Source organism: Diplotaxodon limnothrissa, linkage group LG20, assembly GCF_057381915.1.
Source record: "Diplotaxodon limnothrissa isolate DT_005_m linkage group LG20, D_limnothrissa_male_GT1.1, whole genome shotgun sequence".
Taxonomy (NCBI): Eukaryota; Metazoa; Chordata; class Actinopteri; order Cichliformes; family Cichlidae; genus Diplotaxodon; species Diplotaxodon limnothrissa.
Window position 1 is genome coordinate 31,441,045 of NC_140615.1, and position 14,334 is coordinate 31,455,378.

Sequence of the window (14,334 nt, forward strand, 5' to 3'; positions counted from 1 at the left end):
AATTTACACCACAAAGCAAGAAAAATAAGTGCAGGAACAACTCTTATTAATGATTATTCCCTGAAAGGAGGGGACTCTCACCTTCAGCTCCTGTAGCTGGTCAGGCTCATAGAGCTGGCTGGAAACAGCTTGGGCCAGGAAGGCATCGAGCTCATGTCTCTGGAGGATCCTTCCTCCAGGCCACTGCATCATATACCTGAAAGAACAATAATTAATTCAAACAGTGTCCTGGAAGTTTTCAGTTTTAATAAGCAACAACAGAAGCAGAAACTGTAGTTTTCTTTCATTCTTCAGGGAATATGACATAACAGTTCTCAGAGACACACACTTATATTTAAATCAAAAGGATGACTCGAGTGCAGATTTCGATGAAAAAAAGAACAATAAAAAAAGATTAACTTCAGCATCACTCTTACACTCTTCTTACATGACTGGAGTGGAAAATCTTTAAATCAGTTTTTATTGCTTATTGTATGAACGAAAATGATTTCTTGCAACACAAATTGTGACAAACAAAAGCAATTATATTTATTTTAGGGGATATCGAACAGTCGAACGCTGATGTGCTTTTTCAACATGTACGCAATGAGGAAGTGAAACTGGGAGTCTTGGGCTAACACACGCAGCATTAACCTGCATGTTTCTGAGAAACCGGAGCTCCCAGGCAAAAGCCAGAACAAGCCCAGAGACATCCTGCACCATTACATAAATCAATCCTAGGCAAGGCATACATTCAGTGCCAGTAAGCTGTTCCAGTTCATGTCTGAAATGCAAAAGTGAATTTTCATCTCGTTATTTGTTAATTTCTCAAGTGTGCCTGTTGTAAATGTTCCTTCCTGCTGTCACTTTGTCTGCATCAACAAGGCTGAAGCTTCCCTTCATGTTTCACTCGTGAAAAACAAAGCAGCAACTATTACCTCTCTGATGAATTAAAACGTAGTTACATTTAACTGTAAAGCATATAAATACCCACACAAATCAAAAATAATCAGCACGTTGTTTAGTTTGTCTCCAGAAAAAGAAAGCAGGGCAATCTTGTGTAGGATTTATGCTGCAAAGGCTGAGTTACTGGCTCCATTGTATGAACAGACATGTCATTTTCTGTCAACCTACTGATGAGCCTTTTTCACAGAAGACATCCTGACATGTCACAGTAAGAAAAGCACTGCTATAAATAATAACGCGACTGTTGAACTGCAATTAGAGTCCTGGTGTTGGGAGTGCTGGCTCACTACAGCGCTGATGGGGTTTAATGGGAGAGCAGACAAAGTTTTTGTTAATGGTATTACACGTGTCTTTCCTGCTGTAGTTAGTGGAAATGTCGGTCTTTTTAATTTGTAACTATTTGTTATAATCTACTTTAATAACAAGCAGACAGGAGGATACTTCTAAGGCTGTAATCCATGTCTCCAGCTGGTTTATCAACAAGTGAAACCAGATTCAAGCAGTGTGTATTTATTTTATTCTTGTAACGCGTGACCCTGAGCAAAGGTTGCTCTGACCTGAGTTTTTGGGCAGAATTGCTCCGTAAATACAGCCACGAATGAGGACTGAGAGGAGACAGGAGATCGGCAATAAGAGAACATGACAAGAACAAGACACGTGCTGGAGCGCCACAGTTCACGGCCTTGTTTGCAGAAGACATTCTGGCTTTAACAGGTATAATTATGACATCGAACTGAGTGACATTTATCGTTGTGAGCTTCCTGTTCTGTGGTAGCCTGTATGCTGACTCACTGTTTGACAGGAGCAGAGCCATCGTTATCATAACGGACATCACGTGTGACAAAACTACTACAAACAGTAAGGTGTCAGTTTAAACTGAGTAAATTTAGCATTTGATGAACTGGATAAACATAAATACTACAAACAAATATAAATGGCATATACCTGCTACTGCTCAAGTCTAGGATATTACTGTTATTACTGAACAATGGCCAAAAAGAGTAAATCTTAAGGAAACCAGTAGGGGTTTTTAAGCTTCAAGAGAAAGGTTTTCTTAAGACAGGGCTCTAGACTAACTTTTTGCCATGGGCGCACCGGTGAGAATGAAACAGAAAAACATGAAGGAGATTTTTCTGGCCTGGCTTTTTATAGCAGATAACCTTAAAAATATTCTGCAATATTCTGCAGTTTTGCATAATTTTAAAAAGTTTAAATTTCTTCAGTATTGAACAGCAGAAATTTGGCTTTCTTGTCCGAGGTCATTTAAGTGAAAAAAAAAAAGAAAAGAAAAAGACAGCAGCCGACAGCGCTGTAAACAACGGTAGACTGGTGGGTAATAAGCGAATGAATAATGCAGAAAACAGATTTGAGACGGGAAACTGTTCTTGAAGTACAGAGAGAGAGAGAGAGAGAGAGAGAGAGAGAGCTAGCTGTGCATGAAGTGTGATTTTTATCGTGGTGGAAGCAAAACAGCAAAAGTCAGAGGGAATTCATGACGACATTTATCAAATGTGAAGCGCAGTTTGCTGCTTCTTTTGCTGCTGGCTCGGTGAATTTTGGTTGGAGAGAGACAAAACCTGCAGCTCAGAATCAGCGCAAAAAGACGTAAACACAGAGCGGACCCGACGCATCAGATTCGCTGAGCTCCGACAGCGTTTCCATGTACGGACCATCGGGTGAGAAAGCCGAGAAAGACAAAGCTGATTCTGATGCGTCGGGTACGCTCTGTGTTTACGTCTTCGTGTGGAATCCGTGTACCTGCTCTCATTTGCTGTTTGGTGATTGTTAAATAGTTTTGTGAGCTTTAATCTGAGAATCAGTCCACACCTGGACTTTCAACTGGACCACAGCCAATCAGAGAGGTCCCGCCCCTGACCATCTCCGATTGGTTTAGTCCACAATTTTATTTTTATTTTTTTTAGTCGCACCACTGAAAAATTTGGTTCGCAAGAGTTAAGTCTTGCAAAATGTGTTTTATGTATCACCATTATCACTAAACAATAGTGCCTCTGGGAAAATTCAGGAGAAAAATGTAAATACTTTGAATTACCTATGACATCAGCCTAAAAAAACTGTTTCATTGTAACAAAGGCAGAAGTAACATTGGATCAATTCTCAAGCAGGGAGAGGAAAAAAGAAAAAATAAAGACACAAGGTCTGTTTTTCTTTTCTTTTTTTTAACTATTTGACCAGATTCCTTGACATGTTTTAAAGTAACTACCTACAGGAATTGTCAAGATGCCTGCTGAGTGCCAAAACTTGCTTCTGAAAGGATTGGCTGTTTGGTTATACCCAATTATGCACATATTTTGCTCTGTCACCTTTATACACGGCAGTATTTGCAACAGAAAACATATTTGGATATCCCACCCTCCAAAAAACCCTATTTGCCAAATTTAGATTTGCACCCAGCAAAGCGTTTTAAAATCCCTATAACTGATGATACCTGAGCACGCAGCACATGAGCAGCAGATGCTGTGGGACCTGTGCTGGGTTGAGGAGGGCTGGGCAGTCAGAGCGTAGGCAGGCCAGGAAGGCCCTGGTTCTCCTGGAGCGGTCCTCGCTGGCACGACCTAACCAGAGCCGCCGGAGGTTGGGGCAGGTCCACTCACGGAAACACAAGGCGGGAACCAGCTCTGGTGTTAGGGCCGACTTGGCCTTACCGCTGCTCCACTCTTTGATAATCACTGGAGGAACTGCAACACAGAAACAAATGTTGGAATAATAAGATACATACGGTGGCGTTGCTTATGATGCAGATGCCTCAGTTTTGGAGATTTCCGAAGCTGCTAAAGATGAGAGCATGTAGAGGTTTGAGCTGTTTCACACATAGAGATTCTGCCAGTGCTGTGAAATTGGAATATTTAGTGAAGAGACCTTGAGCTGTAACGACCAGCTGGGTACACAACTTCTGCCTTTGTTTGCCACACATGACAGTCGAGTGAATCTTTTGTAAAACAAAAATTCGAGGATGTCCAACATGTCACTGCAGTCATCATTATTTAATGTTTACAAGCCTGAAGGCTCGTCTGACCTATAATGACAATAAACAACAACTTTAAGTCAGTTAATGTATCTCGAACATCTATGGCTGCCTGAGCCATACCGACTCAAATCAGGTAATGGCAGCATACGTACAAGCCTGATTGGCATACTGACCCAGGTAACAGCAATGTATGAGGAACAGGAGGTTTTAAGCCTGTATATTCCTTGACTTTAACAGTACATCTCCCTACAACACAGGTGTCGAACTCCAGGCCTCGAGGGCCGGTGTTCTGCAGGTTTTAGATGTGTCCTTGATCCAACACAGCTGATTTAAACGGCTAAATTTCCTCCTCAACATGTCTTGAAGTTCTCCAGAAGCCTGGTAATGAACAAATCATTTCATTCAGGTGTGTTGACCCACGGTGATATCTAAAACCTGCAGGACACCGGCCCTCGAGGCCTGGAGTTCGACACCCCTGCCCTACAATGTAATATTAAGTAGTTTCTCAATATGAAATCAAAATGACTTCTGGATGAAAAAGCCCAGGAGCAGATGAAAAACTTCAAATAAGCATCTAGCCAGCTTTCTGACAATTCAGCAAATATACAGCAAATATACCTTTTAGTCAAGAGAACAGAGAAAGAGAAACAAGCACAACTATAGCTAGCAAGATTTTAAACGACAGGTGGCCTAGTAAGAGGCCAACATGAAAAATGTACCAAGTAAGAGTAAGGTTTGGGAGGCTACATGATACTGACTGAAAGTGTAATAAAAATTGAGTATCTGTAGTCTGTAAAGTCTGTAATCTGTCTCAGCTGATGCAAGCTTTAGATGAGAGGCCTATTTAAAGTGAACCAATGTGGCTTCAACACACTTTTTATTCTTGAACTCTAGTAGAGCAGCATGACTTTGTTCTAGCAGTATCCAGTTCACAGCATGCTTGAGCCTTGGTGGTTCATGGGTTCTTCCTGAGCATCCTAACCAACTTCCTCTCATCTGAGGGTGACTGTTCGAGACTTCCTCCAAACATTAGAAAAGTGGAAATACATTCAAGTAACTTCTACTTGCATAGAATTGTTTGAACTAATGATCTTGGAATCTGTAGTTATTTAGAAATGGCTCCAAGAGGCCGTCCCAGCTTGTATAAATCAATATGCACTTCTCCTCCTTAGACCTGCTTTTTAAAGTCATTAAAGATGCATGCCGTACAATCGTTCCAGCTTTGATAAAGAACAGTTCGAAGAAATCATTAAAAGCCCCAACTATGATGACATTCATGCCATCATTCATTCATTCAACTGTAGTTACACTGAGGTTAACTGGTCTCTCAAATGAAAATATTTCAAAGAAAATTGCAGTGTAAAGTGTTTATCCAATCACAATGCCTGTTATTCCATATTGCACTCAGGTATCTAAGTCCATCCCAGACCAAGACCTACCTTCCAGGGGAGCCCTCTTGCGGAGAGCGAGCCTCTCCAGGCGGCGGTGTGTTTCAGCCAGGCTGAAGAGGACGCCGTAGGCATACTGTCTGGCAGCACGGAACAGCAGCGAGGCAGGAGGTAGCTCAGAGTTACACTCATCCTCTATACACACTGGCATCTTCATCTCTCCCTGAGGGATGCAGGGGCATAAGGAATAGTTGAGGACAAAATGAATAAGAGAGCAGGATCGAGAGCTCTAAAGAGTCTCATACGCTCTCTCTTAACAAGACAATATCATTTAGACATGGACAAATGCATAGATACGGCTTTTGAATGAAAACAATAACTATTTAACAGTCTTCTGCAGAGTGGTGCCAGCCTAAGAAGGTGTTTTCAAATTTGTTTATGTTGAGTCTTTCAGTCAGCCTTGAATGTATTTCGTTAGTCCAGTTTAACCTGCAGGAGTATCAGAACACTTCCGTAATGCATTTTTCTATGATCAGCAACAGTTTAATAACCTGAAAAACATGTATGATAGATTAAAACTACACGCTTAGGTTTCATTGTTGCGGTACACCACATTTTACTACAAAACAATTCATTTAAAATTTCAGAAAACCCTTCTTGCTTTTTGGGGTTTTTTTTAAGGAAAATGACATGGGATCGTAGAATATAAATGGCTGGGATGAGGATTAGCACCTACAACATCGAGGCCATACTTCTCAGCCACAAAAGTGTAGCATGCCAGCTGGAAGTTGGAAATTAATTTCTTCGTCAAGTTGTAGCATTGCAGTAACACGGGGATACCGCGGATCGGGGGATAGACAGACGGATTGGTGCAGCATCTGCAGTGTTGCGGATGTTGTACCGGACTGTTGTGGTAAAAAGACAGAGTATAAAACCAAGGCTGTCGTTTCACTGCTCAACATACGTTTCTGCCCTCACCTGTGGACACAAAGTTTAGGTACTAACTGAAAGAATGAGCTCATGGATACAAGGGGCATAAATGAGACTCCTCCAAAGGGTTGTCTGTGCTGTCTGTGGGCTGAAGCTCCTTTTATCTGACGGGAATGCCTCCTGGCCGCCCTCTTGGTGAGGTGACCCTGGAGCAGACCTAAGACTTGGTGGAGAGATAACGTCTCTTGGCTGGCTTGGGAAAAACGCAGTGTTCTCTCAGAGAAGCTGATGGAGGTGGTTGGAAAGACGGCGGTCTCGGCATCTCTGCTGAGCCTACTTTCCTGCATGTATCCAGGGTTGGTACACATGGCTGAACTTTGATGGATAGATAGGTAGGTGTATGTAAGCATACGATGGCCATTTTTCAGCAACCATAACTTCAGTGTTCAAAAGACACACTGCGCACCTAAGACATACCTATGAGGTTAAAAGAACTTTTTTCCCTCATAACATTTTTCAAACTTATATTAGTACAAAAAAACTTTTCTGCTGATTAAAAAGGAACACATTTCGTTAGTTGAGTGTGTGGCTCATGAGTCTCTGTGGGTTTGATTACAATCTCTAAACTTCAAACTTTCAGAAACCTGAAAGTGTTTTTGTTCCAGGAAATGAAGGGTATTCATGTGACACAGTGTTTCATACAGGGGTGTGCACTACTCTCTTCACAAAATAACACCAAAAGGCTCCAACCAGAGAAAGAAGTCAGAAATCCCAGCACAAATCTGAGCAAAAACACCAGTACACAAAGGGGGTTTTCCTGCATAGAAGCACTTTTTGACAACCCGCAGAGACTTTTTAAAGAATTGTAATAAAGTGCCAGAAATATAATGTTTATAAATAGATTTCTGCAACATAACACAGCAAAGGTATGGCGTTGTCTTTACTGTACATGGCTTGTTCATGTTTATGGTAAATGGCCTGTATTTGTATAGCGCTTTACTAGTCCCTAAGGACCCCAAAGCGCTTTACACATCCAGTCATCCACCCATTCACACACTGGTGATGGCAAGCTACATTGTAGCCACAGCCACCCTGAGGCCCACTGACATATGCATAATCAACCAACAAAGGCTCATTGTAAGCCAGGAAAAACCTTAAGAAACAGGTGCCCTCACAGGTCCATTAATGGTAGTTTGTGTCAGGTTGTGAAGGCAGTAGTACACACAGCTGTAAAGTTTTTGGGCATTTGAAGACTAAAATCAAAACTACAAAGGACAGTCCTTCAGAAATCTAACCAACCCAATGATCTTCTCCAATGAGCAGATTTTCTGCTTTCTAGTTGTGCTGTTAACATTAAAACTCGTATTACATAACACAATGTCTGTGCTGGAGCAAAGGATTGATGGTCTCAGGTTCAAGTTTCCTCTCAAAAACAGATTTCGAAAAGGAAATTAAAACCTTAACGAACTGTTACTAAGAACTGTTTCACCTTGGTCAATATGTGGTAAATCTGGGGGTACATCAGCCCTCTTCTGTGTCTGTGTTCGGCTACACGAAGAACCTCAGCGCTGACCTAAAATTAAAAACAGAAACACGGTGACAGACTTTCCCCAGAAACACCCCACAACTGTGCTGTGAACTCTGGAGTTTGTGTCTGACCTGAGGCAGAGGGGGTGTGGTTATGTCCATGTGACTCCGCGTCGCCATAGATAACAGTGACGGAATGTTTGACCCGCTCCCGTTGCCTTGGGAACCGTCTCCAGAGCCGGAGCCCCCTCTTCCAGTGGGATCCTCCCACCGAGAGGACTTGTCTGTCAAATGGCTGAGGAGAGAGGGATTATGAGAATTTTTAAGTTATCCAGAAACTGGCATTCAGGGTCAACACGTGTGTATTGTGGTTAGTTGAGGTGTAACAATTAGATTGACAAGGACAAACCAATAGTTTAAAAGTTTAAAATAATGTTTAGAGTAATTTGACTAATAGCCACTTCTGACTATTGTCTCTGCATTTATCAGCACTGGATGTTACACCTGTCATCATTATGACATAGATGTTAAAATACAGAACAAACGGATGCTGTCTGTGACTTTTCAGTAGGTTTGCATGAACATTATTGGCCACCAAGAAAGCAGTGGAGGGTGAACCTGTATTAACAAGGTGTTAATAAGGTTTAAAAATATAACAGCACAACCATTAATATTCTAAAACTAATTATGGCTGTGTGGTTTTATTAAATAATTTCATTAATTTTTGTTATTTATTATATGACATTTTATATTCTACCTGCAACGGGTGTGTTAATGGTCGCTCATATCAAGGATCACCCCTGGTCACCGATCATTTTCACCAAGAAATCTCCCCACAGATGCATTAAATTATTAACAGACTCATAGTAAACTAAATCAGCCTCAATATAATATCATGTTGCATCTCCACATGTGAAAGAGACATTTCTGGATGTGCACTTTAACATTCATTGCTATGTGTGATCAATCAACCATCTTTAAAAGAGAAAACAGGAGGCCAATTCTGGCTGCTGGTTGAATTAATTTCACAGTGCACCTGATGAGACACTCATCTATCACGTTCTTCACTTAATTTTTCTCCCACCCCTTCCCGTGGCATGTGTGATTTTTGGTTTAAAAAACAAAACAAAAAAACTCCACAGTGTGTGGAGGGCACAGGTGAGACACGCACACACAAGAACAAACTTCAGTTGTGTGTTTATTCATAAACTAACTAAATAAAAACAACAAAAATACACAGTTTTAGCAGTTCAAATATGTGTCCTCTCATGTTAACCGGCTACTTTAAAATTAGATCATTTGTAGTTGTGTGTCGACGTCTCCTCTAGAAGTGAGATATGGGCCCCACATTGCACATCATAGAGAAAGGGTGGATAGCACAACCATAATGTTTGCACATTCACCTCCTGTGCCAGCCTGCCATGGCTGCACTGGTATGAGTCATAGGTGATGTCACAGGGGAACAACCGGATGATGGAGCAAATCACCCAGCCCTACTACCTATTCCTAGTAGGAGTATGAATCACTGAAATACTATATAAAAGCCTACTTATGAAAAATAAGATTAGTAATTAAACATTAAATACTCCGACATCGTGTGAAACTGTAATTATTTTATATGTGGTGTCAGTGTCCACTACACGTCAGATTTATGAGCCATGGCTGCCTGGGCTTGCTCAGTCTTGTCTTGATGAACAAGTGCCCTAACAGGTTGGTATGACATGCATATGTCTTCATCCAGAAATGCAAAGCTCTTTGACTTTACTTTTCAGACACATGGTACCAGGGTTGTTTTATACTCCCGAGTAGGGCTGCCACAAACGATTATTTTGATAGTCGACTAGTCACCGATTATTTTTGCGATTAGTCGACTAATCAGATAATGCATCCATTGGACGTAAAACTTACAGCTTATTGCACCAGCATGCATCTGCTCTTATAGAACTATTATTAGCTTACAGCTTTAAGCATTTAAGGTATGTGCTAACTAAAAATAAAGACAAGATGATAGTTTATTAAATTTTAATGAAATTTGCAGATCCTTTCGGTGAAGTGTGATAAACTCAGCCATCTGATCCTTGCTATCTAAAATACAACAGGAGTAAATTCTCGAGCATCTCACACTTCTGATAATCAGTTGTGTCCTTGATGTTTATTCAGCTGTGTAAAAACTTTAATCTCAGCCAAACCGATTTACTCAGGAACAAATCAAACACTGAAAAAAGCCAAACAATAACATTTTTAAGTTATCTAAGTGACTTATATATCATGTTTAACCTGAGTAGCGAATGACGGCGGTGGGTTTGAAAACGATTTGCCGGGAGTCCGGTGTTCTCACGGCACTAGTGAGCCTAGCCCCCGGCTCGCTATCGAGCTGGTGGGTAACAGACGTCTCCGAAAACGTCGGAGCGCTGTTGAAAATATGTGGTGTCTTGATAAACTGAGCAGATATTTGAGGTTTACACAGCTACATTCTCGCCTGAAAATATGTTAAACGTTTATTTTGTGACCCAGAAAGAATAATATTAAAACTAACTAGCTGCCGCCATTGTTGGAAACTGAGCAGGGCTGCGCTATGAATTCTGGGATAGGTTGGACCACGAAGTATGCACCAGACCCATCCTTCAAATCTGAGGAAATGAAGGCCGCATTTGTCGGAGCCTTCGAATTTGGACAGTCTTTGTCGTGTCGCTGTAAACAGGAGGATGCGGTTCCTGAATTTGGACACAGCTACGATAGCAGACACTACGTCGTCTTCTTCGGGGTTTAACGGCAGCTGGCATCCTTGTACATGCAGTGCTGCCAACTTCTGTTTCAGTCCGTTATTACACTCTTAAATCCTACTACTTATTCTTGCATCTTTTTGGAACTTACAAAGCTTGAAACGGCGTGTCGACTATTAAATCAGTCGTCGACGATTTTGATAGTCGACGTAATCGTGACTAGTCGACTAATCGTGGCAGCTCTAGTCCCGTGTTAGGAACCCACAGAACCACTTCAAACTGTGCAAAAGGAACCTGACATGCTCGAAAAGTGTCTTACTTGGCGTTGCTGTCATTGGGTTCATCTCCATCCGACGATGAGGAAGGAGACGGAGAGGGGCCAGACAGAGGGCCGGTGTGATGATTGGGTAGTCGACTTCCCCCCTGAGTGGAATCATATGGAGCTGACCAGTCAGTGAAGCCCATCTTGCCCGTCAGTGAGTCATTGCAGTCTTGGGATGGTGGCTGTGGGGTCTGGAACAGAGGGCCAGGTCCATATGGAGCATTTTGATAGTGTGGCTTTAACCCCGGGACCTGGGGGGGAGGGAACTGGGAAAGGGGGGATAAAGAAGGAAAATTGGGTTGGTGGAGGAAGAAGCATGGGAAATTGAGTACAAAAGAGGAAGAGTAGGGAAGAGAAGACATCTCAGGGGTGGGAACTGATACTGTCCTATTTTATATCAGATCAAACTGGAAGCATATCATCAAGGCTGGTGGGAGGATACAAGACGGGAAGAAGTGCACCCTCCTCCATCAGTCACTAAACGAGCACATGCCTCAAAGGGATTTCAAAGAGCAAAGGGAAATAAAGCCTAATCCACTATTCTACATGTAGACTCATGTAGACAGAACACAATTACACATCAAAGAGACTTAAGGATTAGCGAGAAAAGGAATCTACCTGATTCTTTCCAGGCTGCATCGGTCCCATGTGACCAGGTGGTCCCCCAAATGGAGCAGGTCCAAACCCAGGTACTGTGCACAGCGAGAGAGAAAAAAAACAGGGATTAAAAACAAATAGACAAATGTGTTTTATTCACAGTGAATAAAAGTACATCGAGCAAGCCAAAAAGATTACATAACAGCAATCCTGTTTTCTGAACTTGCGTCCTGAGCCGCTTGCTACTCACAGATGAAAGAGGAGGGCCCCATGTTAGGTGAGCGGGGTTTGGAGGCAGCTGAGAAATACTCCACAGCTTTCTTGAATCGCTCCACCTTGTCCTCCATACGAGACTGCAAAGGGGGGGCAAAAGCATTATGAAGACTACTGAACCTGCTGGTATTAAAGATGGCAGTGAGGATGTTCTAACTGAGGGATCTGCTGGAGAGATTTCCTGCATTACGCACCCAAGAAGGAAAAAACAAGAACAAAAAAACCTTTGGCCTGTTCTCTGTCCGTGGACCAGTGTTTGATGTTTTGGTTTTACAAAGGGGAGGTTGTCACAGCAACATAGCCATAAAGTCAAACCTACTTGGTCACTGGTTTATCCAGTGTAAACAAGATTAAATAACATGCCTAAGGCCTGATTTAGACCTCTGCGGGGACTCTTTGTAGAGCCTACAACCTATAACCTTTGCAAGTGGCCGATATCTTTGCCTGCATTCATGCTCATGTGTGGCACATATGCATTAATTACCGTATGGTTGTGTCCCACTGATTTACATGCTATCCAAAAGAAAGAAAATAATGGGACGTTTTTCACTTTTAAGTCCCTGCTCTTTGTTTTGGTCAGTTTATTTTCCAGGGGCACATGGCTGTGTCCCTCAATTTTTTCTACTTTTTTGTACATCTCCCCACGTCCAGAAACAGTTTCAAAAATCTTCCACAGCATGCATTTTTAATTTCTCTTTGATATTTGGGCTGATTGTTTTTACATTCATCGGGTCCCAAAGAATCACCTTTTTTTTTTTTTACCCGATTTTTGTTCCTAAGAAAAATGAGAGCCACGTATGAGGATATTCATTTTAAATTTTGATGAAACTTAGGCAGTAAAATGTCCTCGTGAGTGGATATCAGGCCCTTGTAGAGCAAAATTTAGTATTTTGGTCTAGACAACCCAAAATGTGATGTGCACATATGTGGACACCAGGTCCTAGGAGGTTAACATTTACTGATATGTTGACACGAGTCTATATGGCTGAAGTATTGGTCCTTTTCTGTGTCATTCATTACTACAGGAACAACTGGTTTGGTTTCTGACACCTGGTTAGATGTTTGCCGCTCTGGTTCCAGATCACTAAGTCCTTGTAGCTGGAAGAGAGTCGCCATGTTTACTATAAACTGACCCCATGCAAAGGTTTATCTTTCAATCTCCCCGTCCTCTCTGTGACACTTTGGTTATAACTGAAGACACAAATCTGCTTTTGAAGAAGAAGAAAAAAGGCCCCACATGTACTGTTTAATATCAAACAGGAGAATATACTGCATTTAGAAACCTATACTTTGGTGTGGATTAAACCACGTTAATGCTCGAGTGAGCACATGTATAGACAGAGTTTAATGTGAGATTCGTTCAAATTAAAGAGTGAGCAATAAGTTATACGTACATCGTTATCAGAATCTAGTTTGCTGCTGGATTCAGGAAAAAATACAAATAAAGTCGCTTCTTACTGAACTCTGTGATTATTCCAGCTCAAGAAAAATGTTCAGCTTTACATACTTTAACTGCAAAGATAAACTGAACATGTTATAACAAGGATGGCAAACTCTGTTTTACGAAAGGCTATGTGGTTTATTGATAAGTTGCTTAATATGAGATGGGATGGACGCGGTTTTTCCAATAACCCAGTTTGGGCCATGGTGTAATGGCAAGAATTTAGACATAAGCCACACAGTAAGTAACAGCAGCACACTGCTGTGGTCATGGCAGGTCAAAGTAACTTTTTTCTAAAGGTTTATAACATTTTTTTTTTTTAACCTTTATTAATGGCTGAATCCAGCGTGTCGCTTTCCATCAAATGGCTGAATAATTACCATTTAACTTTGTATTATGGACACAGGAGAAGATAAGAACAATTACCTATACTTTTACATCTTCCTCCAGAAAATTACATGTAGTGTAACCCTCTGTTTACTTAAAGGAAATTTATACTTCCATGTTCCACTCTACAGTAAAATGGCTGTTGATTGGTTCCTAGTTACAGGGGGGACAACTGTCATCTCTACTCTACATAATTATCCCATAGATGCCATTTTATTTTTTTGGTCCCTCATCCTATATCCTTGTAGGTACTTTCCTGTCCCATTTAGTAATTACAACTGTAATAACAACTTTACTCAATCACAACATGTTTTTTCCAACGTATCAGTTTATTTGGCAGCCCTAAACCATTTTGACGTCACATTTCATCAAAGTCAGAAGCCTTAAGTACTTGAGTTTAGCATGCATCTTTGCTTCACAGATGGACAAAAACAACAAAGATGCACTGGTTTATTTTGGGTATTTTAGGTTTGCCTCAACTTTGTGCGAGTCGCTCACCCTCACAAAACCTGGAAGGCCTGTTTTGGGCCATGAAAACAAAGTACAGAATGGCTTCTTGTATGTGTTGTCAAGTAAATGCACCATCTTCACCGTTCAGCTTTTTTTTGCTGTGTGAAACAGTGGAAAAACACATGCACTCTAGCAGCGCAGCTCAACTGATCATCTAAACTAACCACAGTGGAAAAACCCTATTAGTCAAAGAGCCATATAGTTTATAAACATGTTCAGTAAACTACGACTTAACTCCTACCATAACTTTCCTTTTACAGAAGACATCAAACTCAACACGCCACCCAATTATAGATTTAAATGTT

The 14,334-nt window shown here is 41.3% G+C and overlaps 1 protein-coding gene across 1 annotated transcript in view; it reads right to left on the reverse strand.

The window, feature by feature from the left end:
• Positions 1-14,334, reverse strand: part of fam120c (family with sequence similarity 120 member C) — a 39,968-nt gene that overhangs the window by 12,453 nt on the left and 13,181 nt on the right. The window contains exons 5-12 of the mRNA XM_085345411.1: positions 11,669-11,771; positions 11,440-11,513; positions 10,819-11,087; positions 7,909-8,071; positions 7,739-7,822; positions 5,371-5,542; positions 3,392-3,641; positions 82-196 (exon numbers count right to left, since the gene is read on the reverse strand). Coding sequence (XP_085201537.1) covers positions 82-196; positions 3,392-3,641; positions 5,371-5,542; positions 7,739-7,822; positions 7,909-8,071; positions 10,819-11,087; positions 11,440-11,513; positions 11,669-11,771 — 1,230 coding nt within the window. The remainder of the gene's footprint in view (positions 1-81; positions 197-3,391; positions 3,642-5,370; positions 5,543-7,738; positions 7,823-7,908; positions 8,072-10,818; positions 11,088-11,439; positions 11,514-11,668; positions 11,772-14,334) is intronic.